This window comes from Tyto alba, unplaced genomic scaffold, assembly GCF_018691265.1.
Source record: "Tyto alba isolate M040663 unplaced genomic scaffold, T.alba_DEE_v4.0 Super-Scaffold_14, whole genome shotgun sequence".
NCBI classification, from domain to species: Eukaryota; Metazoa; Chordata; class Aves; order Strigiformes; family Tytonidae; genus Tyto; species Tyto alba.
In genome coordinates, this window is record NW_024881276.1 from 31,350,837 (window position 1) to 31,373,861 (window position 23,025).

General features: G+C 38.9%; 3 protein-coding genes across 8 annotated transcripts in view; 2 read left to right on the forward strand and 1 right to left on the reverse strand.

Moving 5' to 3' along the window:
* Window positions 1-15,293, reverse strand: part of USP16 (ubiquitin specific peptidase 16) — a 22,960-nt gene extending 7,667 nt beyond the window's left edge. Inside the window, exons 1-13 of one of the 4 annotated variants that reach the window (XM_042788236.1) lie at window positions 15,167-15,293; window positions 12,913-13,011; window positions 10,184-10,362; window positions 9,430-9,533; window positions 6,901-7,004; window positions 5,216-5,394; window positions 4,150-4,242; window positions 3,334-3,464; window positions 2,892-2,979; window positions 1,946-2,024; window positions 979-1,070; window positions 505-597; window positions 113-169 (exon numbers count right to left, since the gene is read on the reverse strand). In XM_042788236.1, the coding sequence (XP_042644170.1) occupies window positions 113-169; window positions 505-597; window positions 979-1,070; window positions 1,946-2,024; window positions 2,892-2,979; window positions 3,334-3,464; window positions 4,150-4,242; window positions 5,216-5,394; window positions 6,901-7,004; window positions 9,430-9,533; window positions 10,184-10,362; window positions 12,913-12,973 (1,260 nt within the window). In that variant the 5' untranslated portion in view covers window positions 12,974-13,011; window positions 15,167-15,293. Of the gene's footprint in view, window positions 1-112; window positions 170-504; window positions 598-978; window positions 1,071-1,945; window positions 2,025-2,891; window positions 2,980-3,333; window positions 3,465-4,149; window positions 4,243-5,215; window positions 5,398-6,900; window positions 7,005-9,429; window positions 9,534-10,183; window positions 10,363-12,912; window positions 13,012-15,166 lie in introns of all 4 variants that reach the window. The other 3 variants (XM_042788235.1, XM_042788238.1, XM_042788237.1) reach the window with 3 other exon arrangements.
* Window positions 14,945-18,457, forward strand: RWDD2B (RWD domain containing 2B). Of its 3 annotated transcripts, none has more exons than XM_042788241.1 (5): window positions 14,945-15,138; window positions 15,583-15,801; window positions 15,900-15,967; window positions 16,660-17,025; window positions 17,719-18,457. In XM_042788241.1, exons 2-5 carry the CDS (start codon window positions 15,595-15,597, stop codon window positions 17,954-17,956), a joined length of 879 nt encoding a protein of 292 aa, XP_042644175.1. In that variant the 5' UTR covers window positions 14,945-15,138; window positions 15,583-15,594; the 3' UTR covers window positions 17,957-18,457. The 3 variants fall into 3 exon arrangements, with proteins under 3 accessions (XP_042644175.1, XP_042644174.1, XP_009962416.3); XM_042788240.1 differs by having other exon boundaries at window positions 14,953-15,078; XM_009964114.3 differs by lacking the exon at window positions 14,945-15,138 and adding an exon at window positions 15,385-15,436.
* A 656-nt stretch (window positions 18,458-19,113) lies between these two features.
* Window positions 19,114-23,025, forward strand: part of LTN1 (listerin E3 ubiquitin protein ligase 1) — a 34,763-nt gene continuing 30,851 nt past the window's right edge. Inside the window, exons 1-4 of the mRNA XM_042788387.1 lie at window positions 19,114-19,467; window positions 20,975-21,178; window positions 21,503-21,601; window positions 22,634-22,864. Of these exons, the coding sequence (XP_042644321.1) occupies window positions 19,426-19,467; window positions 20,975-21,178; window positions 21,503-21,601; window positions 22,634-22,864 (576 nt within the window). The 5' untranslated portion in view covers window positions 19,114-19,425. The remainder of the gene's footprint in view (window positions 19,468-20,974; window positions 21,179-21,502; window positions 21,602-22,633; window positions 22,865-23,025) is intronic.

Consider the following 23,025-nt stretch of genomic DNA (forward strand, 5'->3'; position numbering starts at 1 on the left):
CCAAAGAGATGTTTAGAAAGACAAAGTAATTCCCTAATGATTATATAATAAAGGTGTTCTCATATAAGCAAACAAAAGCTAAGCCAAAAAGCAAGCACATACAATTTCTTACCTGATCATCTAGTACAGGAAGTGACAGATCAAGGAAAGACTCATGGACCAAGGATACCTTCAAAATTAATATTCAAGAGTACAATTTAATATTGTTTGGAAGTGGCTGACTGGGTGTCAGTAGGCTTATTTGTAGGTGGCCTTGTTTGTATTCAGTGCGTGCTTTCACTTGTGCATACAACCATGAAATACAGCTAATCTACCTTCACAAACAGCTATCCATGACCAAATTCCAGCAGTCGTATTACAACAGAAATAAGCAAGAAATACTTCCACAAACTTCAGTTTTCTAGTGACCTAGAATGTGAGAACCCAACTTAGGGCTTGTGAGATCAACATCTGAGATCTGTCAAGACATTTTCATCTAGCCCCCACACTAATACCCTTACTTACTTCATTCTCAGGGTGTATTATCCCAATAATGCCTTCTTGCTTAACTATTCTCCTGTCAATCTCATGGTCGTTCCAGTGTGGTAAAGACCTAATCTGATGAAAAAGGAAACGGCCCTTGGCAGCATACTGCTGGTAGCAGAACAACTAATTCACTCTACAATTTGTACCAAAGAAAGGTGTTTACTATGAATCTGAGAGTGAATTCATCTGGCAGAGGCAGCTTGCTGTTGCTGACCTTCTTCTGGAAGCCTTTTGAAAGGAACTGAAAGATTAGCTTTATAACATAAGGGAGGAAAGATTCCAGCCAAACCATGTCCCTCTTTGAAAAGGATGATGCTAGTCAGCTCTTAGAATCGCATTAACTCAAGCAAACCTCTCCAATTTAACTTATTTCTACATATAGTTACTTTGGGGTTCTCCTGCAGATTACATAAAAATATACTCTAGGCTATGTAAAGCAGGCAGTTTACTTACGGTTCTGCATTCCTCACACATAATTGTACTGGTTAATTCTCCACCAAAGATTCGATCTACAAAACTTTGTATTCCCTTTTTCTTTTCATACTCTGAGAATTGACAAAGAACATATTAAAGTTAGTAATATTACATATACTATACTGGCAACCAATTTAGTTACAGCATACCAAATAAATAAAGAGAATATAATAGGCAAGATGTATGATGGAACCTGTTGGCTTGTTTTAGTCTCCTCAGGAAGTACAGCAAGATTCTTAAATTAAGATTCTTTTGTAAATCAAAGGAATAGGGACAAAATAAACATTTGCAGAAGACAGCTTGACTGAACCAACACCTTTACCACTTTCTCAACTCAAACACATTTCCCTGTTTTCTCAGAGGTACTGCATCACAGTAAGAGTTCCCATTTTCTCACAGAACTTAACTCAAACAACTGTCTGAACCTAAAATACAAGCACCAATTTTTGTCTGTATAGGTCCCCTACAAACAAAACCAATTTCAGTGTAGCACATAGTCTGAACTTAAACTTGCACTTCATTTTCTAACCTAAGTCACGTTGAAAAGTTTAAAGATTCTTCTGTTCACTGTTTGGTTTGGTTTTATACCACTGTTAAGTAAAAACAGACTATCACTGGAATAAATCATTACATTCATGTGCCAATATTTTAATTTCTTACGCAATATTTGAATGATTAAACACTACCCAAACATATTTTAATATATAATGTCTATAGAATCAACTCTTTCTCACACTATTAAGAAGGGAACACCACCAAGTTCAGTAAGACATTTAAATAGACTAACACTATTTAGCCTTATATTCTAGATACACACATATTGAAGAAATAAAAGCATGAGGCTGTACAGTTAAACATGTATCTTTTAGCTGATACTATTAGTGTTACTTTGTGTACTTCAATGAAACAGAAGATTTTAAATTATCATGAGTAACATGTATCTTACCTTTAATTTTCTTTTTAAGTTCTTCCTCATTTTGTTTGTTAGAGTCAGCCAGTGCCTTCAGTATTCCAACACTCACTTGCTGAAATTTTCAAAATAAATACACACTGTAAAATTTCCTAAACAAATGCAGCCAACTAGTTCATTTTTCAAAATGTTTCAGATGGAGAAAAAAATCTTAATCTTCACCACTTAAGAGAATCAGTACAAACAATACAAATCACTGTAGGGATACAAAATAGTTCTGTGGTTATTAAAAACATAACCAACCAAGAAACAAGCTTGCAACCATAATGCTGCAATTAGTATGTAAGAAAATCAGTGCAAGGATGAAATACTTTCCCAAATTAAAACTGTTGATAAAAAATAAATAAATAATAAAAAAAATTTCCACAAGTGAACTCTCAGGCATTTTAGAAATTAAGATAAAAGGACATTCTTTCATGTGACTACACATACTCCAAACCCACTTTTTCTGTAGAAGTTTTGGACAAGTCAGTCTATTTCTGAAGGACAACAGACATTTATATTACAAGTGTTGAATTAACCAAAGACCTTTAGAGCAAGCAAAACTGAACCTTTCTACTTGATTTTATTAGAAGAATAGCCAGTACGCTGCTTTCCAAAAAGGCAGAAAATAATCCTATTTTCTGTATGCAATACATGTAAGAGATATAGACCACAAGAAAACTTCTTTCTTTGAAGAGTTTTGTTAAATCAAAGTAGTAATGCCCATGGTTGCTCCTTCACAACCCCACTGCTTAGAGGCTGCCCAGTTCTACAGCTCCATTGTAAATCTGCTTCAAGTGCGCACTGTGGGCAGCACAAACTGCTCCACAGAGGGTGACTTATCTCAGAAAGAATGTTCTTTCTCCCCTTAGCAGAGGAGAAAGTCTTGGTCTGATGTATGAAGAAGAAAGGTATGCACAACTGTGAAATTAGCACTCACTTGGATTTCTTCTGCTCTCATCCCATCAAGTAAGTAACGAAGCAATTCATGACTGTCTTGCTGCTGATAACCTTTAAATCGTATTGCTCTGTTAAATGAAACAGTAATTGTAAAGTATAACTGAGCTTAGAGATACACAAAGTGAAAACAATTCCTACCAGACACAAAAGCATGTATGTATTTAAAAGTAACAAGTGTCTATGTATGGTATTTTTTAAAAATATGAAGGTAGCTAATCAGAATAGGTCACTGAATATCTGTCATTCTACTTCATTTATATTTTGCTCTTTATCCTCTTCTTTCAAAACCTGTTAAGTATTATACAAATTTTATATGCTGTGAGGTGAGCTCAAGGAAAAAAAAAGGGAGAAAAATGACCTCTTTAAACAACTACCAAACTTGTTTCATATTCACCATGACATGCAATTTTACAGATACTCACTTTTTACAAACCTGAGCAAAAAGTTCCTTGGGAGTGACTACTCCTTTCTTTGTCTCTTGCATTTCTGTCAAGAACTGATACATGGCTAATGTCAAAGGACCTGGCTGATCTAGTTTTATCAGCTGAGGTTCCTGTTTTAAATAAAAGCAACAAAGTTGTTTTGCCTTAATTTGGTGACAGATCCTTCTGGAGTAAGTTCTTCATTATCTAAATACTTCAGTTCTTGAAAAAGTTATTACAAAATAAAATACAGAAAATTCCAAAATGGTAATAACGTAACCTTACAAAAACAATCAACACATGGTTTTTCATAAGATGATACCAAAACACCAGGCTAAGAATCATTCATTATTTATTGCTTAGTTGCAACTTTGGGTTTCTTGCTTTCATTAAGAAAAAAAAAAATTCTTAAAATGCACAGCCCTTCTTTTGCATCCAAATCCCTAAATGTAATGACAGGTGCATTATTTAACTTAGCACTACTCACATCCTCTAGTTTCCTATTTTGCATTTAGACAAGTGACACTATAGCAAAAGTTACCTATTTTCATCCTTTAAATAACTTAATCATTATGTAAGTACTCTGTTGATGACGACTGTTGGAGTATTCAATCACAACTCTCACTTTGAATGAAAAACCTCTGCTGACTTCAAAAGCAGCTTTAAGGAAGTCAGTGGTGAAGTTCTCACTGATTTTACATCTTAATCTTGTTAGTATTTAGATGATGCAGATTTAAAACCCAGAGATGAGTATTGCTTGTTTCTAACAGACTGGAAGGGTGGGAAGAAACACTATGGAGGTTGAAGCATATATACCATGGATAACTCAGGTGACTCAATTTTAACTGTTGTGCCAGGCATTTTAGCTTCTTTAAGCAGCTCCCTCAGGACTGGAGTTTGTGATAAATTCTGTAGAACATAAAAGAAAGAAGAAGATTGGTAACTGGAGAACAAGAGGAAGGGCAGATGAGTTACAGTGGTCATGGAAACAGGCAGATTAGTAGCAATTTATTTTTCTCAGACACAGAACTAGAGTGGTTAACAAACACTGTTAGAATTTCCAGAGTGCTATACAGTTAAAGATACATTCCATACAGCTAATGGGACTTCTAGGTGTCCTCTCTATATATTACTTTATACTGAAGAAACCCCAAACATACTATTGTTCTAGAGACTGATATTTTGACAGTCTATTCACTAGTGTCTGTTTCTAAAAATTAAAAGGTAAAAGGCAGTGTGCATATTTGCTTGGTTTTAAACATGTTTTAAAAAAATAATAACCAAGCAGTTTCCTAAAACCTGCAAGTACAGTGGGAATTTCATTTGAGTAAAGCTTCAATATCAAGAGCCAAAGAGCACAAGATTACACGTGAGTTTTCATACACATGAAAGAGCAAGTTTACCCAAATACTTCTTGGCTGAGCAAGACACACAAGATGAAAATGCAATATGCTCATCCTGTTAATATTTACTTTCACTTGATTTCCTGTCACTGAGACATATCTTTGTTTCAGTAAACTCTCATAGTCTTTGGATATTAATCTCTTACATTCTAAGAGGACAGCAGGGGTGGATGTCCAGACTATTTTTTTTTTTTTAACTAAACTAGGAAGTTAGCATGCGTAATCTACATTAGTGAAAGATGCCTCAAAGACAAGGCAGTTTGCTACATTTCTCCTTAGAGCAAGTCTGAACCTGCAGCTTCATTTCTTCATATTTCTCTGGGCCAACACACTATTTTTAGAAAGAACCCATCATTCTTCGCAGATAAAAAACACTTTCTAATTATGTCATTCTAAAATACCGGGGCAGGGTTGTTGTGGGCTGATTTTGGGTTTTTTTGCTATTCAGAGTTTTTTAAAAGCAGCAATAACTACCATACCTGCATCACTGCATTAAAGAAACATGTATTCCCCAAGTTACTAAGTCCTTTCACAGTCACTTCTGAGTTAGTACTTGAATTAGAATTCTCTTCTTTAAACGACACTTCTTTTTCTTGCTCATTTTTGCTGTCTTTTTCTACTTTTTTGTTGTCAAATCCTTTGTTCTCTTGTTGTTTTTCTACTGAAATAAAAATAATTAAAAAAACATACCACATATTAACCCAGTAACAATGAATGGGCTAGAAAAAAAGTTATTATAGGCATCAGCAATCTACAATGATTAAGCATATGATAATTAATTCCATATTTGTATAAACGTAACACTACTGGATTAGGTTCTTAGGAGTTAATAAACAAAACAAACCAACAGAAGATATCAAGAAACCCCTGAAATGCCATTTCAGATCAGCATGTAATTTAAACATGGCACTTGGCCCACATGCCATTCGTGCCAACAATCTCTGAAACCCTGCATGTGTTATCTGAAATTTCATTCCTGTTGCAAAAACGCCTGTGTTAAGGCTTTATGCAACATCCAACAAGATGGCATCTAATATTCCTTTTGACGTGACACTATTGTCCAAAATGAAATGCACAGGCCTCCCACTGTCAAAGCATTCTCATGTTCTCTTCATGAACGTGAACAGATGAACCTGGAAGGTTTATGTTCTTCAAGACACATTAAAGATATTTTCCCCCAAATTACTTTGGTGTATAGCTCAAATTTCAATGACCTGTTTAATAAAACTATAAGGGAATTCCAGGTAATTTTCAGAACACCACCCACACTGGTTCTGCCAGTTTGGCAGTTTACTAATGATTAGGTTTCTCATAAATAGGGCTGCAAGCCAAGATTAACTTTATTTTAAAGTAATGTCAGCTCAAAGAAAGCAAGGAAAACAGAAAATCTTTGCAGATGCACAAGACTGCAAATTCTTCCAAGCTTTCAAGTGAAAATGTCTTGTACAAAACCAGTTTTGCCATTGTGGAAACTGGGGAGCTTTATTGTGTTTGTTTCCTTTTAAACAACCATATTTTGCAGATAGACTGCAGGCCAAACACGCTATTTTAGAGAGTTCTGAATGCACTGCAGCTACCTATACTAAATGTACAGACCCAGCAGACAAATCCTCTTGTATATTCCTCTCATTAGGAAATGTGCTGCAACAGCTGGAGACTTAGTCATTCTAGCTGATACATTCACAAATACCTACAAAAATACTTTTTAAAAAATCAAATCAACTTATCCTTAAGCAATGACAATTTTCCTTCAGCTCTCAAGACAGAGCAATACTGATAAATAAACACAGCACTTCTAAGTACTGAAAGTCAATTCGTTACTCACAGAGTGACCAAATGTCACAATTTAAAAAAAGTCACAACAAAATTGTATTTTTTTCCTTCTGTTCCTGTATTTCTGGTCTGTAAAACTTTGGGGGACACTGAACAAAATCCTGGTCCAATTAGGTCCACAGGCTAGGATGTTACTTATGCTATCAGAATTCTGACAGAGGGGAAAAAAGAAAAAAAAGAGAAGTAGGGAAGGAGAGAAATTAGCTTTTTACTTTACCACGAGGTGCTCCAAAAGTTAAATCTAATTTAGCATACATTCTTGATTTACAGGACTGTCTCCTACATTTAAAGGACTTTCTGATTTACTGTATGTAATTATGTAATTACTTACCTGAACGTGATGAGTCAATACAAACTTGTTTTCTAACATAATCCACAGTCTGGCCCAATCGGATTGAAGTATTACAGGGAACTTCATTATCACATATGTAGCACCTGTGTCCGCCGGCCCCCCAAAGGAAAACAATTAATTATATTTTTTTTCTACTGTTTAAAAATCTTAAACTATTTGCTTGTTTGATACAATTAATTACAGTTACAAAATTATAAGATTTACATATTTTAAGATATAAGATATTTTAAGCCGAAACCAGGACAGAATTAGAAGTCTTAGGGAAGAGTTCAATCTATTTCTGATCAAGAAAATAAAAAGTTTTAGAATTATCTTTATTAAATTATTTCAGTGACTGGAGGTTGCAAATTACAGATATAAATAAGACTCTTAAAAGGTGTGCTTAGAAACCTTGTTGCAAAAAAAAAAAATAAATACAGGGAAAACTTTACCAAAATCAAAGAACTAAGATATTGGGCCCTAAAGAAAATTACCTATGAATGTTATGGCATGGAAAAGTATTCAGGGTATTCTAGCCAAGCAAGTACTTCATTATATTCAAATTGCATAAGAAATAAATCTGTGTCCTCCATTAGTCCTGTACACTTTTATTTGCTCTTCCGTTCCTTACACAACCCTATTTGTCTCTTTATGAGGAAAGAAGAGTGTGGATAGGCCACTAATCCATTTTAAACACAATTGTGAGAGAAGCTGCAGTGATAAAGGCTCAAGTAAGAGTAAAATTCTGCCAGAAAACATACAGCGGAAGGAGAGTTGTATGTACTGATTTTGTAGTTCTGCTCAAACAGCTCTTTGAAGTGACAAAAGGTATTGAAAAGAATGCAAATACTTCCGCACTTTGAAACACACCAATTCTTAGGCACAAATGCATTTAGCAGATTTCAGGATTACCATATGTCAGACTATTTTCTGATATTGAAAGCAGCAGAAGTCTGCAGCAAAGTGCTTCCCTAAGTTTCTAGCATCCCTGGAATTAGCGTAAATTTTCACATTTCTTCATATCTCATTAAAAAAACTGGCTTGACTTTTCTATCCCTGAGTACATACTTATTGCTTATTTTTATAATTAACCAGACAAACATTCTCATTCCTGGAATACCAAATGATAGTTACTTCCATGGGCAATTTTAACATTGTAACATTTCATCCACCAGATATTTTGTAGGTAACCTTGAAGGAATCAAGGAATGGGAAAAGGTTTTTTCAGCAATGGCTGTTTGACCGGTGGGGGAAAAGCATAAGTAGATCCAACCATTATGTCATACCAATACTGAAAATGCATACAAAGCACTTGTAAACACAAAACAGCAGAACTTAATGAATTACTAGCCAACTTCCTCTCCAAGTTCAAAACATTTCTTTTAACTGTTTATAGGTACTATTCAAATCCAATTTCAACCACATATGCATACACATCATCTAGAGATTTATTAATACATTCATAGCATTAATAAATTCTGATCAAAACTGCTTTTGCTTTTATGTACTAGGCCTACTGTGGAATCTAGTTCTTGATCGTAAGTTTGATTTGTAACAATAATTTATACCCCATATATCAATATCTGAATAATTTCTTGTGCAAGTTTGTATAACCAAGAAATTCTAGAAGGAAGCAAAACAACTTGCTTAGACAACTTCCTCTCATTTGCAAGTACTCTGATTTAAAAACTATGTAAGTTTTAGAACAGAAAAAATAAAGAATTTGAAAACCGTAATTTTAACACTAATTTAAATTCACAAAAAGTTCACTAGTTCATTAGTAATAGATGTTATTAATAACAGACATTTCCATTCTAGAGTTCAATGAAAATAGTGATCATTACACATAAAAGTGCTAAATATGATCAAGTAAAGAGATAATATTATATAAAACGAACATAATGACAAATAATAATTTTAAGAAAAGGTTACTAAGTAAAATGAAAACTCTTTATGTCAGGCACAGTATTTCTGTACAGCCCAGTTTAGAAAATTAAGGTTGCTGCTTATATAGTAACATACTATTCCTTTTAAGAGAAAGAAATACTTCTGGGGAGATGGAATCTGTATTGATTGCTCCAGTAGCATCTTGCAACTTTTAACTATACATATGGTATTAAGAACTCATATCTATTGAGAAAATAAAAGTAACTAAGTTTGTCACTAAGTGCGCATCAGAAAGGAGATTCTTCCAAGGCTGAAAGTTAAGATTTAGAGCTACATATCAACATCTGTTTCCATATGTCAGTATTCTGTCAAGCAAAATAAAGTAAAATACAAGGTCAACTACATTTACTAGTAGGTCCATTTCAACTTCAATTATGAAAATTTTCTAGTTATGAATTTTACAATAAAGTAATATTTATTTAGCAAGTCTCAGCAAAGAATGCTGGGATTTTTGTGTGTGAAAATGTTTTATATACGCGGAGAGATAAATCCTAGAATTCACAAAGAAAAGAAAACTCAAATTATATCCCAGCCTCTGTTGCCCTCTAGCTATGTCTTATAACTGTTGCCTGACAAACTCACCACACACTCCAGTTGTCCAAACTGAGAACCAAACAATGGGGATCTGATCTTGGCGTTGCATAATGCTTTAAAGCATGCTGTTCTTGAGAATTTCTGCCACAGCCCTACAATGTTGATAACCAGAAGTGTCACAAAATCCAGTTGACTATCAATGAAACATACATAAAGTCAGAGTATAAACAAAGTATTAAAATGAAAACTGTTTAATTATGTTAAATTAATTAGGATGAACAGATGGGTCTCTATTTCAAGACACTTATTTCTGCAGAGAGAAAGGCAATTTGTTTGGTACAGAATAACTATAAAGTTGCTTGGGGACTGAACATCTAATTTACAAATTCCAGTCTGAACAGCTTGAAGAATGAAACAACAAAAACCTCTTCAGCATGCAGAGTTTTAAGTTGAATAAACTAATGTGAGCATAAGATCTTATTGTAAATATCACAAATTAGGAGCATTAACAGAAATTTTTATTTTCTTAGCAAAGTAATTTGGACTTTCTAGGAAAACAAGTCTTCAAGATGGTGTTTTAGCCTTAAGCCTGCTAAATGCCTTTGTGCCAAGCTTCTACGTACTCCATCTGCAATTCAGAGCAGACGTTAATCACACTACAGTATATGAAGTCATTTACGTAGCACCACCTTTAAAATAAAAAAAGAGAGAATATAAGAATTTAATTAGAAGCTCTCTTGTTTCACTATACTGTGAGACACCAAAAGATATCAATACAAATTAGCAACAAAACAAGAGATACCCTGTGGCCACATTTTAGACATAACCATATTGAAGGGCTTTCATCAGCCTCCTCCTTGGATTTCTCTTGTGTCTTATTGTCTGCCTTGCAGTCCTGACAAACATGCCATTCCACATTCAGCAGCGCCTTTTTCAAATGGCCATGTTCCAATCCTTTACGAATATGCTTGCACACAGGTTCTAAAAAATAAAAAGCACAAGAAGGATGTAGGTATCGTAACAAATGCAAATGTCCAAGACACAGGGAGCAATCCAGAAGCTAAGATAGCTTTTCTAGAATCAAGGAAACATTGACAATTCAGCAACCATGTCAGAAAGAAATCCTCTGTTACCCCCACTCACAATCCAGGGATATTGTTGCTGCATCCTACATGACTGTATTACTAAAAAAAAAAGTATCGCTCAAATCTACATCTAGTCAGAGAAGTTGACAAAACTTTTGGATACAAACCTACCTACTACGCCAGGCTGTGGGTTTCTATTATTGTGGCGTTACGATTCCCACACCTCCCAGGGAGCAGCCACAGCCCACTGCCACGGTCCCCAGTCACCAAGGCAGCACCTGGCTGGCCTATAAGAGTGGAGATTATGGAGGTTATGCTTCCAGCTGAGCTGCCTCAGTGAAATTATGCAGCAGACTATGGTAAAAAAAAAAAATAAATGGCAGAGTCATCCTACCTATACCATTATCACTTTGCTTTACAATACTACACCCTGCTTGGAGATGCACCTTCTGGGCCTGGTGTGACCTCTGTTTAACTAAACTCTGCTAAGAATGGCTACATCAAGAACAGGCATCTGTTGCTAAGAGCTACTATCAGGAATTTAATTATCTTACTTCTTTTCTGTTCAATTTTTAAGGTTGCTGGTGACACTGTCACTTGCACGAAGAGAAGCTGTCTGCAAGTCTAAGTCACATACACAGAAATTGCAATTGATGGACAGTGCATATACAAACTGATTCAAGTTCTTCCAAATAAAAAATGAGGAACATATTTTTTTTTACAGTGTATGTTTCTAAGACATTTAGCATCATCAGCCTACAATTCATCACTATTTGCAGTTACAAATGTTGAAATTTGAAAATACAGGGTTGAATATCTGACAGGACAAAGTTACCTCAAAAGTCAAAAAACACAGAGTAAACAAACCCATACTAAAAGAAAAATGCTGTATGTACTTAATATGTAAAAAAAAAAAAAAGTTTTGTCAAACTGTTATTGAGAAGAATTACACAGTTGTTTGTGTAGTTCAACTGTCTTAAGTCTTTTGCTACAAAGGTATTTTTATTGCTCAGATAGTGTAGCAGCTCTGAATCTATCTTTGTTGATGACCATATGCAGTATTATAGCCTCAAGATAGCAAACTTTTCTTGGCATGAGCTGAAACTGGTGAAAAGCTTTTTACCTACAGTTCTGTTTCTGTCCAAAATTATAGAACACAGTAAAAATGCTAGCCAGTAAGAGCCAAATATAGATATTTAGATGCATTCTTTAAGCCCTTATAAAAAACACAAGCATCATCTACAACTTCAAAATTGTCTTTTTTAAACAAACCTTTTGTATATTGGCCACTACTATTACACTGGAATTACTCACAATGATCAGTCGTATTTTACATTTGTGACTTTACAGGACTTGGTCAGGATAACCTAGCCTATTTTTAGCCAAAGAAGCAAGATGCCATCAGCAATTGCACCGTAACTGATTTCTCTGCTGGAGAAAAATGACGACCAGTCACAGCAGATATTGATCTTGACTCCAGGGGAAAAAAACAAACAAAATAACAAACAAACAAAACCCACAAAAACAAAATGTAAAAAGCCATAGGAGACAGAAGCTACCACATGATTGGGACAACCAGAAAACCAAAGTAGGGTAGACCTGAATTTAAAATAAAAAGGCCATGACTCCAAACCTCCTGGCTAACACCATAAGTGCTCTCTCTCCCAGCTAAATTGGCATGGCTCAATTTGTTTCCCCAGTTGAGATCAACAGCAAAGATGGGCAAGACACCACCTGTGACCTGGTAGACAAGGTGGTGTATGAGAACACTACGTGGCACAAGCAAAAACAAGAGCTAGAATAACCAGGGTAAACAAGATAACAAATAGAATTTCAACATAAGGGTGAAATCCAGTACAACTAGATGGATAACATTAACTGTGAGGGATTAGGAACTATTATGAACAGAAGATGAGGAAGAGAATGGGGCTTTAACCACAAAGCACTATGACTAGAGAGCTGATGTGTCCCGCACCAGTACTAAGTTATTTGCTAGTATAAATACAAATGGTTTCACAGAAATATTTTAATCACAATATTTTCTGCTGAAGTGAGAATCTCCTGCAATAAAATTGTCATTAGTAAAATGCTACTTAAACCTATCACAACAAACTTAGTAGCTGACCCTACAAACACTTTATTTTCTGAGGAATTTTATACTATTTAATACAATCTGTGTACCAGTAAAGAACTGCGTGTCTGAGTATCTTGAAAAACAGAAAATAATCTTAATTTTCAAGACAGGATTATTATTTTCTAGCACACTTAAAAAACCAGCAACACTAATGTTGCTAGACTTCAATTTCAATTATACAAACCCACACTTTGTAAATGAGACTTCAAAGCCAGTGACTAGTGTAAAGCTCTTCTAATATTAATGAGTTTTCAAGCACTCTTTGAAGTTAAAACAAACATTAGGACCACAGACTTCTCTGAGGAAACATACCCAGCGTATCTGGAGACTCGTCAGACTGTGAAGTTCTGCCTTTGATGCGTTTCTTTCCCATACTGGCAGTCAGTAATTCTTCTTACATGGAACAGTGACCTAGCAAAGAAATTAGTAAATTAGAAAGTAGATTTTGGTTTTAATTGTTCATTGCTAAACAATTAATTCTTTCTATGACCAAGATGTCCCTTGAAGTGAATTAATTTGTTTTAATTTGACATTTTCAAAGGAAGATAAATTAATTATACTTGAATATGAAACAATTATAACTGTTGTATAGTCAAGATCACAGTGTACATTATAAAAACCAAGTGATTTTAAACCTTAAGTCAAAAGCATTACACAAAACAACAAGATGGGAACCTTAAGTATCAAAAATCCTATAAACCTTTAGGACTTATACTTTAATTAACACAGGGACTTTAGGAAAAAGAATTGTGTTTGTCCCAATTAAATCTTGACATTATTTGCAATGACAGTCTTTCAGTTTTCTTTACTGTATATTCCTTGTATATTTGATGAAGTCTGACACATGCAAATGCTCTAATGTATTTGAAAATGTACAGATAATGGGAGTTACAATTTTTCAAATTCTTCACTGGGAGAGATTTATCATCAACTTCCCAACACACCAAGCAAGTAATTCAGATGGGGCCTGTTACTTGGTATTTCTCAGACTTCTCCAGACAAGAGTGATCTACCCCTAGAGTCCTAAGACAACTGCTTGTCTTCAAAAAGCTGGCTACTGCACACATGGTAGGACACTTTTAGCTTCTAGTCTGCAGCCCTTGTGAGTCCCTGTGCCTTATCACACACAAGGTCGTTCAAAAAGATCAGGTAAACTTAAAAACTGACATAGGCTATACAATGAAAACATGAAAGCTAAAAGAGTTCAAAATCAAGTCTCCACAGCCTTATGTGTTCTTTTGCAGGCTGGCCTAACCCTGCTGACCACCCCTTACGTAAACATGTTAGCACAGTACTAAATCTGACTCCCAACATTTGTCCTTTCAAAACCATTCCTTTGCTCGTACCCAGCAGCACACCAGCCACAGAGAACAGCTGTCCGCTTGGAGCTGTCACAGCCAAAAAACAAAGCCAGCCCAAGAGAATCGGGCAGAAGCTAAACTGGAATGAGTTCAGAGAGGACACCCGCAGAGGATTTCTTTGTATAAAAAACTTTTTCAAAGCCTGCTTTTAGGGCAGATTACCCAGTTAAATGACAGATAGGCAGCCACCTCATCAAGAGCAGAATGATCACCTTTTGCAACTTAGTATTCCATTAGTTCAGAAAAAAAAAAAAAAACACACACATACAAAAACCAACCAACCAAACAAAAACAAACAAACAAAAACAAACAAACAAACAAATAAACAAAAACAAAAACAAACAAACAGATCATCCAACAAACTCCATCTACTACATAACATTTTATGAACAACTCTAAGCCGTTACAATCCTTTCCAACTTGACTTTGCTCCTGCCGGGAAGGCAGGACAGCATGAACAAAGGTAGCTGTCGATTTAACCCGCGCTGTGCCTGGACAGACTTGTCTGACAGGCTCTTCGCCAGCCTTTTCCACAGAACAGCCCACTGGAGGAAAAGCGTTGCAGAGCCCAAGAGCTGAAGCAATAAAACGACTGTTTGCTTTGCTTATTTATTTTTTAAATTTTAAACATGATAGAGCGGTGCGCGAAAGACCAGAGGTGCACCTGCGTCGGAGGGAGGCGCGGGAAGCACGCCCGCAGAGGCACGCCTGGGATACCACCGGGGCGCGGCGGGCTCCAGGCAGCAGGCCGGGCCCCGGCGGCTCCACCAGGCACCTGTCTCCGTCGGGGAGCCCTCGCTCCCCGCCCCGGGGGCAGCGGCGGGGAGCGGGGGCGCCCCGGGACTCCGCACAGCCCGGGTGGGCGCTCGGCTCGTGCCCCACAGCCGCTCCGCTCACCTCGTCCCGCCGCCCGGACCGAGCCGAGTCGGAACGGAACGAGCCGAGCCGAGCCGAGCCGAACCGCCCACGTGCTCCCCGGAGCCGCCGCGCTGCACCGCCCCGCCTGCTTCCGATTGGCCCGCACCCGCCTCCCGCGCCTTCACTGACAGGCGCCGCAGCCAGTAGGCAAAGCCGAGCGTCCAGGCCGGAGCGGAGACTGCGGAGCACCCAAGGAGGAGTGAGTCCCGGAGCGAGGGGAAGGAAACCGGCCGCGGTGGTAGGAACGCGACGGAAGAGAGTGAGGGCCCGACACCACCGCCCCTCACCTGCCGGTGCCGCGGGACGAACAGCTTGGTGGTGCATGGCTCCGTCTGGAGACAGCTCAGCAACTTCACCTCATTCCCCGGGCGGTTGGGCGACGGTCACCGGGCTGCCATGCGCGCTTCCGGCGCGTTGCATTGTGGGGCCGTGAGGGCACGGCGGGGGGGGCCGTGACGAGAAGGGGGCTGGGGAACGTGTCAGCGCATGCGCGGGCAGCTCCCGCCTCCCCCCGCGGCGCCGGGATCGGGGCTGTGGGCTTCGTGGGCTGTCACAGGGTATCTCCGGGCTGCTAACGGCTCAACACGCGTGGGCTCGTTTGGATGGGCTTGGTTATGGGGACTAATATGATTTATCTGGGTGTAGTTAATGAACTTTGTCCCGTACTCGAGCCCCATTTTTCTTCCCTGATTTCTTTGCTTAGGAAACAACAGAAATGACTCACCGAGAAGAAGCTGAGGTACAACTTTCAGAATTAGATTTACTCTCTAGCATGTTTCCTTACGAGGAGGAGTTCATTGTGACGGACCAGCTGGCTGCAGCAGAACTAAAACACTACGTTGAAAATGAGTCTGCAGAGATGCCATCTTCAAAAGTTCAGTTTATACTGAATGTAAAGCCAGAGGTCTCTAATGCCTCGATGGTATTGTGAACACCTTTCACCTCTAGTTACTTATTTATTTTTTATTTTGTGGGATTTTAGGGCTTACTTGAACTGAACATTTGCTCATTTGTTTTTAGGTGGAATTCTCTATGGCCTGTGCTTTACCATTTAAATATCCAACTGTTCTACCAGAAATTACTGTGAGGTATGGCATTAAGAGTACAGTTAATAAAAACATTTATAAACTATGGTGTACTACATAAATACCATTACAATAGGAAAAAAAACAGCCCTTTTTTGATAGTTTACTGTCAAAATTAAGCCAGATGGGCGACAATGTTGAAGACGAATCTACAAGGTTATGATTTCTCAAGGTCTCCTAAGCAATAAGTGAGGAAAAATGGGAAAAGCATGGAGTGCCCTCTTCTGTACAGAGGGGTTACATGTAGATACTGGTCATAGGTCTGATGCTCAAGAGTGAGTGTTGTCCATTTTGACAAGGCTTAACAATAACTAAAGGAGTGGCAAGTTACTCAACTGTCTTACTCTTCCCTTGTCAAAATGCTGTTACTCCCTGGCTTCTGTTATTTTTTATTGGAACATTTCTGTTTAAGGAAGTAGCCTTGCATTTTACAGGAAATCAGTTTGGCCACCACACTTAATTTTCAAATACCTTTTTCTTGATTTCGATTTACAGTACTATATGTGAACTCATGAGTTAGCCCACCAGTGAAATACAAATTAAGACCTTTTCATAGCTAGTATGACTTAAATATCAATACCAAGTGCATAGCATCTAAATATGGCTGGGGTTTTTTTTGCTAGCTTGAAATAAAAGTGTTTGAAAAACATGCTAAATTGTAAACATATTGCAGCTACATTTATATTTTTCTTTAGGTCATCGTTATTAAGCCGCTCTCAGCAGATTCTCCTGAACTCAGATCTAAAAACATACTTGATGGAAAACTGCAGTGGTGAGCCCTGCATGTTGAGTGCAAGGGAGTGGGTTAAAGACCATGCAGCTGCTTACATTGACAAAGAGCTTTCATCTTCCTCCGTGACGACATCAAATGCCATGCAGCCAGAAGTCATCACGTTCACTCGGTTGTGGATCTATAGTCATCACATTTACAACAAACAAAAAAGAAAGAATATTATTGACTGGGCCAAGGAGCTGTCTCTGTCAGGGTTTTGCATGCCAGGGAAACCAGGTGTTGTTTGTGTAGAAGGTCTACAAAGTAGTTGTGAAGAGTTCTGGTCGAGGTTAGTTTTTCTTTGTACTTAAATGCCAGTAGTAGATTATTGCATTTTTCAGGCTGTGTGTGTGGCCAAAAGGTGGGAAATTCAACAACCTTCCAACACATAAAGGTCTGCAAAGTATTTGTGTTTCTAAGGTATTTACAATTCTGAGAATCCACTGTAATGCTGGTTGCAGCAATCAAAGCTGCTAGTACCACATGGCGCACATTTATTTCTGTTTTATCTTCCTCTGTATTTCACTTGTATAACGATGGACTGAAGCGTCCTTGTCGTGTTAGATATGTATGTTGTTATATCGCTTTACATTCGTGTTTTACTCTGCTCCCATCATTTATACTTCTGGGCAGTGCAGACTAAACAAACACCGTCATTTGATTATAACAGCTAAGATAGTATAAGAATTCTTACCACAGGCAATGCAGAAGTGAGCACCAAAATTGAAACCACATCATCATCAATTATTTTGTGAGGAATAACATTAAGGTTTTTGAATCCTGAGGAGATACGAAGAAACAATCTCCTTAGGGGAGTGTTTGCGTGTGAGTAGTATTTCTGTTACCATCTAAGGAACCATTTTCTCTCAAGATACATGTACAAATGGAATTTATTGACTTCTGTGATAATAGCTATTTCATGGTATTTTCTAAAACAGTCTTTATTTTATAGATAGATTCATATTTCTCCAATTGCTTTCAGAGTAAGAAGATTAACATGGAAAAGAATTCTCATCCGGCACAGAGAAGATGTTTCTTTGGAAGGTGGAGGACATGCTGAGATTCAGAAACAAAGAAAGTTCTCCACTTTGGAAGAAAAATGTTTCGATGCACATGGTGCCAGAGGAAATCATATGGATTTGGGGCAGCTATATCATTTTTTAGAAGAAAAAGGATGTGCTGACATTTTTCAAATGTATTTTGGAGTTGAAGGGCATTGAAAGGGTTGAAGATCACCACAAGTCCAAGTGCCTACATCTGTAAGTTAATCCTTGTAACTGATTCCTTAGCTGTTCTGCAACAGTTGATCAGAGGAGGAATGAATAATTTGAGGGTAATATGATGAATCCAGTTTTCAATGAAAACAAATATCCAGTGACATCCTGAATAATGAAAATGATTAAATGAATGCATTATTATACTTCCTGGTTTTAAGGACATCGAGGGTGCATACCTAATTGCAATGACAGAAAATACATTTGATAACCTAGTGGGCATTTACAGAATTATAGGTGAATGAATAGATGGAATTATGGTGAGCGAATATGTGAACAAGGAGAGACAAAAATTAAGTGCGCGTATCTTGGGGGAGGAAATGTGATGTTTACATGATTTGTTACTCAATACCTACACTCCATGAAGACTTTTCTGTAAAATCTTTTTTTCTACTTTCTACCTGAAAGTATGTTAAGCCACAAGATTAATGTTTTATTAAAAAAAAAAAAAAAAAAAAAGGGAGCAATTTCTCAAAAGCCTTCTTCATGCAACTGGATGAGCTAGCATGCCCACTCCAAGGCATAAGAATTTTCCGTGGGTGGAAGTGTGTTTACCAGGGAGGGAGATGCTGTGGTGGCTGCACTGCGTCTGTAGCTGAGCCCAGCCTGTTCACTCGCGTAAAAGCAGGCGCTTACTGAGCGTTGGGCTCCGTCACAGAGCACTCCGAAACAGAAGGACGATCCTCCCCCTACGCAGTCCACAAGTTTGCAGTCCACTAATTTAAAGCGCGTCACATTGCGTGTGCTTTTGAGCCCGGTTTCGACATGCTTGTAGCAACGAATGCCCATTTCTTTGCTTGTGGATTCTGTATCTAAATCAAGGACATGTCCTAAAAAGCAGACATTGGTCGCCTCTGACGTCGATTAAGTATTTCTGTGAGGATCCAGTAAAATCCGTGACGCTGGGCTCTCCGGCACGGACCGGGGACACCTTTTTTTTTAAATTTGTCATGACAGGCGGGGGTGGCTGCGTTCCGCAAGCGCGGGTTTGCCTCCGCTTCCCACCCTGCCGAACCCCGAGCCCCTGCCAGCGCCCCCCGGTCCCGCCGCTGAACAAGGGACCCGCAGTGCGCGCGAGGGTCTCCTGAGGGGTGCAAAGTTTAAGGGTGTTTCACCGAGATGAGGCCGACGCCCTGTGCTATGCCACAGCAACGCGCCGGCGGGCGCGGGAGCCGTTGGCAGTTCCGTGGGCGCCGGCTCGCCTCGGAGAGCCGCATTCCGAGGGAGAAGGGCGGCTGCGGGCCGCGCCGCGACACCCCCCACCCCGTCCACGGCCGCAGCACCCACCCACAGACTTGCGTGGGTTGAGGGGTTCGCCGCGCGCCCGGCCGGGCCCCGCCCCCCGGAAGTGCCGCGCGGCTCCTCGCTCCCGGCCGCTCCCCAGCGCCGCCGCCATCATCATCATCATCATCATCATGGGGGGCAAGTGCAAGCAGCGAACCAAGGGCAACCTGCGGGTGAGCGGGGCCGCCGCGTCGTGTCGTGTCGTGTCGTGTCGTGTCGTGTCGTGTCGTGTCGTGTCGCGCCTGTGGGCCCCGGGTCCCGCGCGGCCTCCGGCGGTGGCTCCGGCGGGGCCCGGGTTTCGGGGCGGGCGGAGGCCGCCGCTCCCGCTGCGTGGGGAAGGGGCTGTAGGCGCTGCCTTCGGGGCCGACTGCAGCGGCCGGGGCCGGGGCCGGGGCCTGGGCGACTCTGGGCCCGGGCCCGTGCTGTGGGGGGGCGCGGGGCTGCAGCGTCCTGGGGCGTTTGCGCGCGTTTTCCGGAGAGGGGCGAGGGTGGGAGGGAGTAACCGCAAAGTCGCCACGGGTGTCAGTTCAGTAAGGTACGTTTAGTGTGTTTTTCCTGCGGAGGGTCTTTAGAGTGCGTCTGTGGCGGCGCCTCGCCTTGCCGGCGGGCCTGAAGTGGTGTGTCATCCCTCGTGGGCGGCGCAGGGTGGGAGAGTTGTGGGGGAAGCGTCGTGTGCAGGTTACTCGTTTCCTACAAACCTCCTCACGTATTTAGAGAAGACTAGGGGACACGAAGAAGTATGTCCTTATAGTTGAGGTTTCGCATGCAGAAAAAATGCCTTAATCTGTAGATACAGTAGTCAGGTAAAGTGTGACTTAGGTACATCAAGAAAATTAGAAAAGTATGATGAATTTCAGCAAATTGACGTTACTTAAAAAAAAAAAAAACAAACCAAAACCAAAACCAACCACAGTCTTACAAAACTGAACTGTTTACTGGTGCACTGTAATTAAGAAATAGAAGGTATTTGGACTGTAAGGTATCACGGAAAACACTAAAGCATCAGTCAGTTTTGGGACAGTCACTTTAAAAGAGTGTGGTTGAAATAAACATGAGCCACTGATACGATGAGCAAGGTGTTCTCTTAACTGGGACAAACTAGAAGAGATGCTGCACTCCAGAACACTCACTGTAATACTAGTGAGATCATGTTACAATGTGTTACATATGTACACTGTTGCTCCATTCCTCTAAATCCTTCTTGGCCCCTTTGTTGCTGGTCGCATCTTTTGTTTTGCGTGTGTTATTTTTCCCAGTGATGTGAAGAGCATTCCGTATTGGTCTATATGCAAGAACGAGAACTAGTAAGAACAGTTGTGCAGGAGGGTAAATGGTTTCTTAATAAATTGTTCACTTACAGAAGGATTTTTCAGTTATACTTTTTTGTATGTGTATAAAAGCAATAAAACTTTCCGTAAGTATTCATGGATTATGAGAAAAGGGAATTCTGATTCTAAAGAGTAATTTTCTAGGTCAAACTTCTATGTTTAAAGCATAGGTTGCCTTTTCTGTGAGACTTTGTTTTACATAGGAGGTTAATTATATATAATTGCATCATATATTTATATATAGAATAATAATATAATGATAAATAGGATCATTACTTCAAGTGCGTGATGTGTGCAAATAAAGCAAAATGACTGAAATACATAACTGACTTAAGTCCCTATTTTTTGTCAGCCTTCTAGCAGCGGCCGAGCTGCAGAGCTCCTTGCCAAAGAACGTGGAACGGTGCCTGGGTTTATTGGCTTTGGAACATCTCAGAGCGATCTAGGATATGTTCCTGCAGTTCAAGGAGCAGAGGAAATAGACAACCTTGTAGATGCTGATTTTCGAATGGTGTTGCGAAAGCTTTCTAAAAGGGATGTCACAACAAAATTAAAAGTATGTGTATCCTTTGTCCCCTTTATTTTTTTTTTAATTGGAAAAGAATACATTTTTCTTAAGATTGGGAGAGGATTATATCAAGGTAGCTAATACTGATCTCATATTGGTAAATATGCTAGAACTGCAATCCAGAGGGTATCTTGCAGGACTTATAAAAAGCTCCATCACGCAATGCTGATGGAACATTCATAAAATTAACTCTATAGATGCTCTGATGCAAGAAATGAATTGATTTTTGAAAATGAGAGTTGTAGTGTCTGGTAGAAGCTGGTAAATTACAGAACATATCTGTCTGACTTCTTAAATCATGCTTGATTTCAGGCTATGCAAGAGTTTGGAACGATGTGCAAGGGAAGAGAAACGGAAGTTGTTAAAGGTGTTCTTCCTTACTGGCCAAGAATTTATTGCAAAATCTCACTAGTAAGTGATAAAGTATCTAAATTTAAATTTTCTCTGAATACATCCTGTGAAAGCCTCTAAGGCAGTCTTTATTGATATATCTAATTTTGTTGAAATTACTGACTTGTTCTAGGAAAAACATGAAGTTTAAGGAGAGTAGTGTTCTTTATTGTGATGTTTCTGTATTGGCACTGGGTGGAATCTTGAACACTGTTAAGGCCTGGGCTATACTTGCTGGATGGAGATAGCTGTTTGTTAGACCTTTATGTTAAAAAGATGACAAGATATTTCTTCTCATGAGAAGTTCTTTTATGTAGATTCCAGAATGGCTAAAGAGAATGTACTGCTCACTTAATATAATTATAAATCTTTTTGATCTAGGACTAATATCTGAGCAGTCTTTAATACTTAAAAAAAACAAAAAAAAAAAAACAAAAAACCAAACCCCAAACATGAAAAGACCATGCATAGCCATATAATCCATAATTTTCCAATATATTTGATACATGTCCAAACTGTCTGGACTGACTACTGTTGCAAATGTGATAGTGGACAAAATTAATCACTGCTCTGATTACTTAGAGCCTTTCCTATTATTTCTTTGAGGAGCCAAGAGCACAGAAAGTCATGATGTTGTAAATTCATACACAGATAATGGATAATGATGCACAGTTTGTATAGGCTTGTGGTCATTTTAATCCAAAAAGTGTCTCTAAATTTCTCTTGCCTTTTGTCTTTGTGAAATGTTTGTATAAAATGGAAATAAAAACTGTAGTTAGGGATGTCAGGAAAAGGTTACAATTTTGAATGGACGGCGCATTGGGAATGTGATACTGCTAAGTTAGGACTCTGCCCTTATCTAGGGATACCAAGACTTTTCTGTTGTCATTGTTGTGTATTTTCTTATCTATATAGCCCAAGTCATTGCAAAAATGGCTGAACTGAGACACAGCTTTTTTTGTTTTTGTCGTCAGTTCTGCTTTGAAGTACTTGGCCTCAAAGTTACATTTCTTAAAACAATAAACCTTTTTTTCTTTTTTTTTCCCCTAACAGGATTATGATCGCCGTGTTCGAGAAGCAACTCAGCAGTCTTTTGAGCAACTGATTCTTAAAGTAAAGAAACACTTAGCGCCTTACTTAAAAAGTATCATGGGATACTGGCTGATTGCTCAGTGTGACACTTACTCCCCTGCTGCTTCTGCTGCAAAAGTAGCTTTTGAGAAAGCTTTTCCTTCAAGCAAACAACCTGAAGCCTTAGTATTCTGTAAAGATGAAATTCTTAATGTGAGTTTTTACTTTTCTATTTCTTTCAGGCTTTGTGTCGAGTATATGCCAACTTTTATTACAAGTTTAAAACTTGTCCTGCCCCAGTCTATTCTTCATGGCTAAATTTCTTTCTCACCTGAAACGTTGTTCCTGCTAATATGAAGACCTAGGCAAGGATA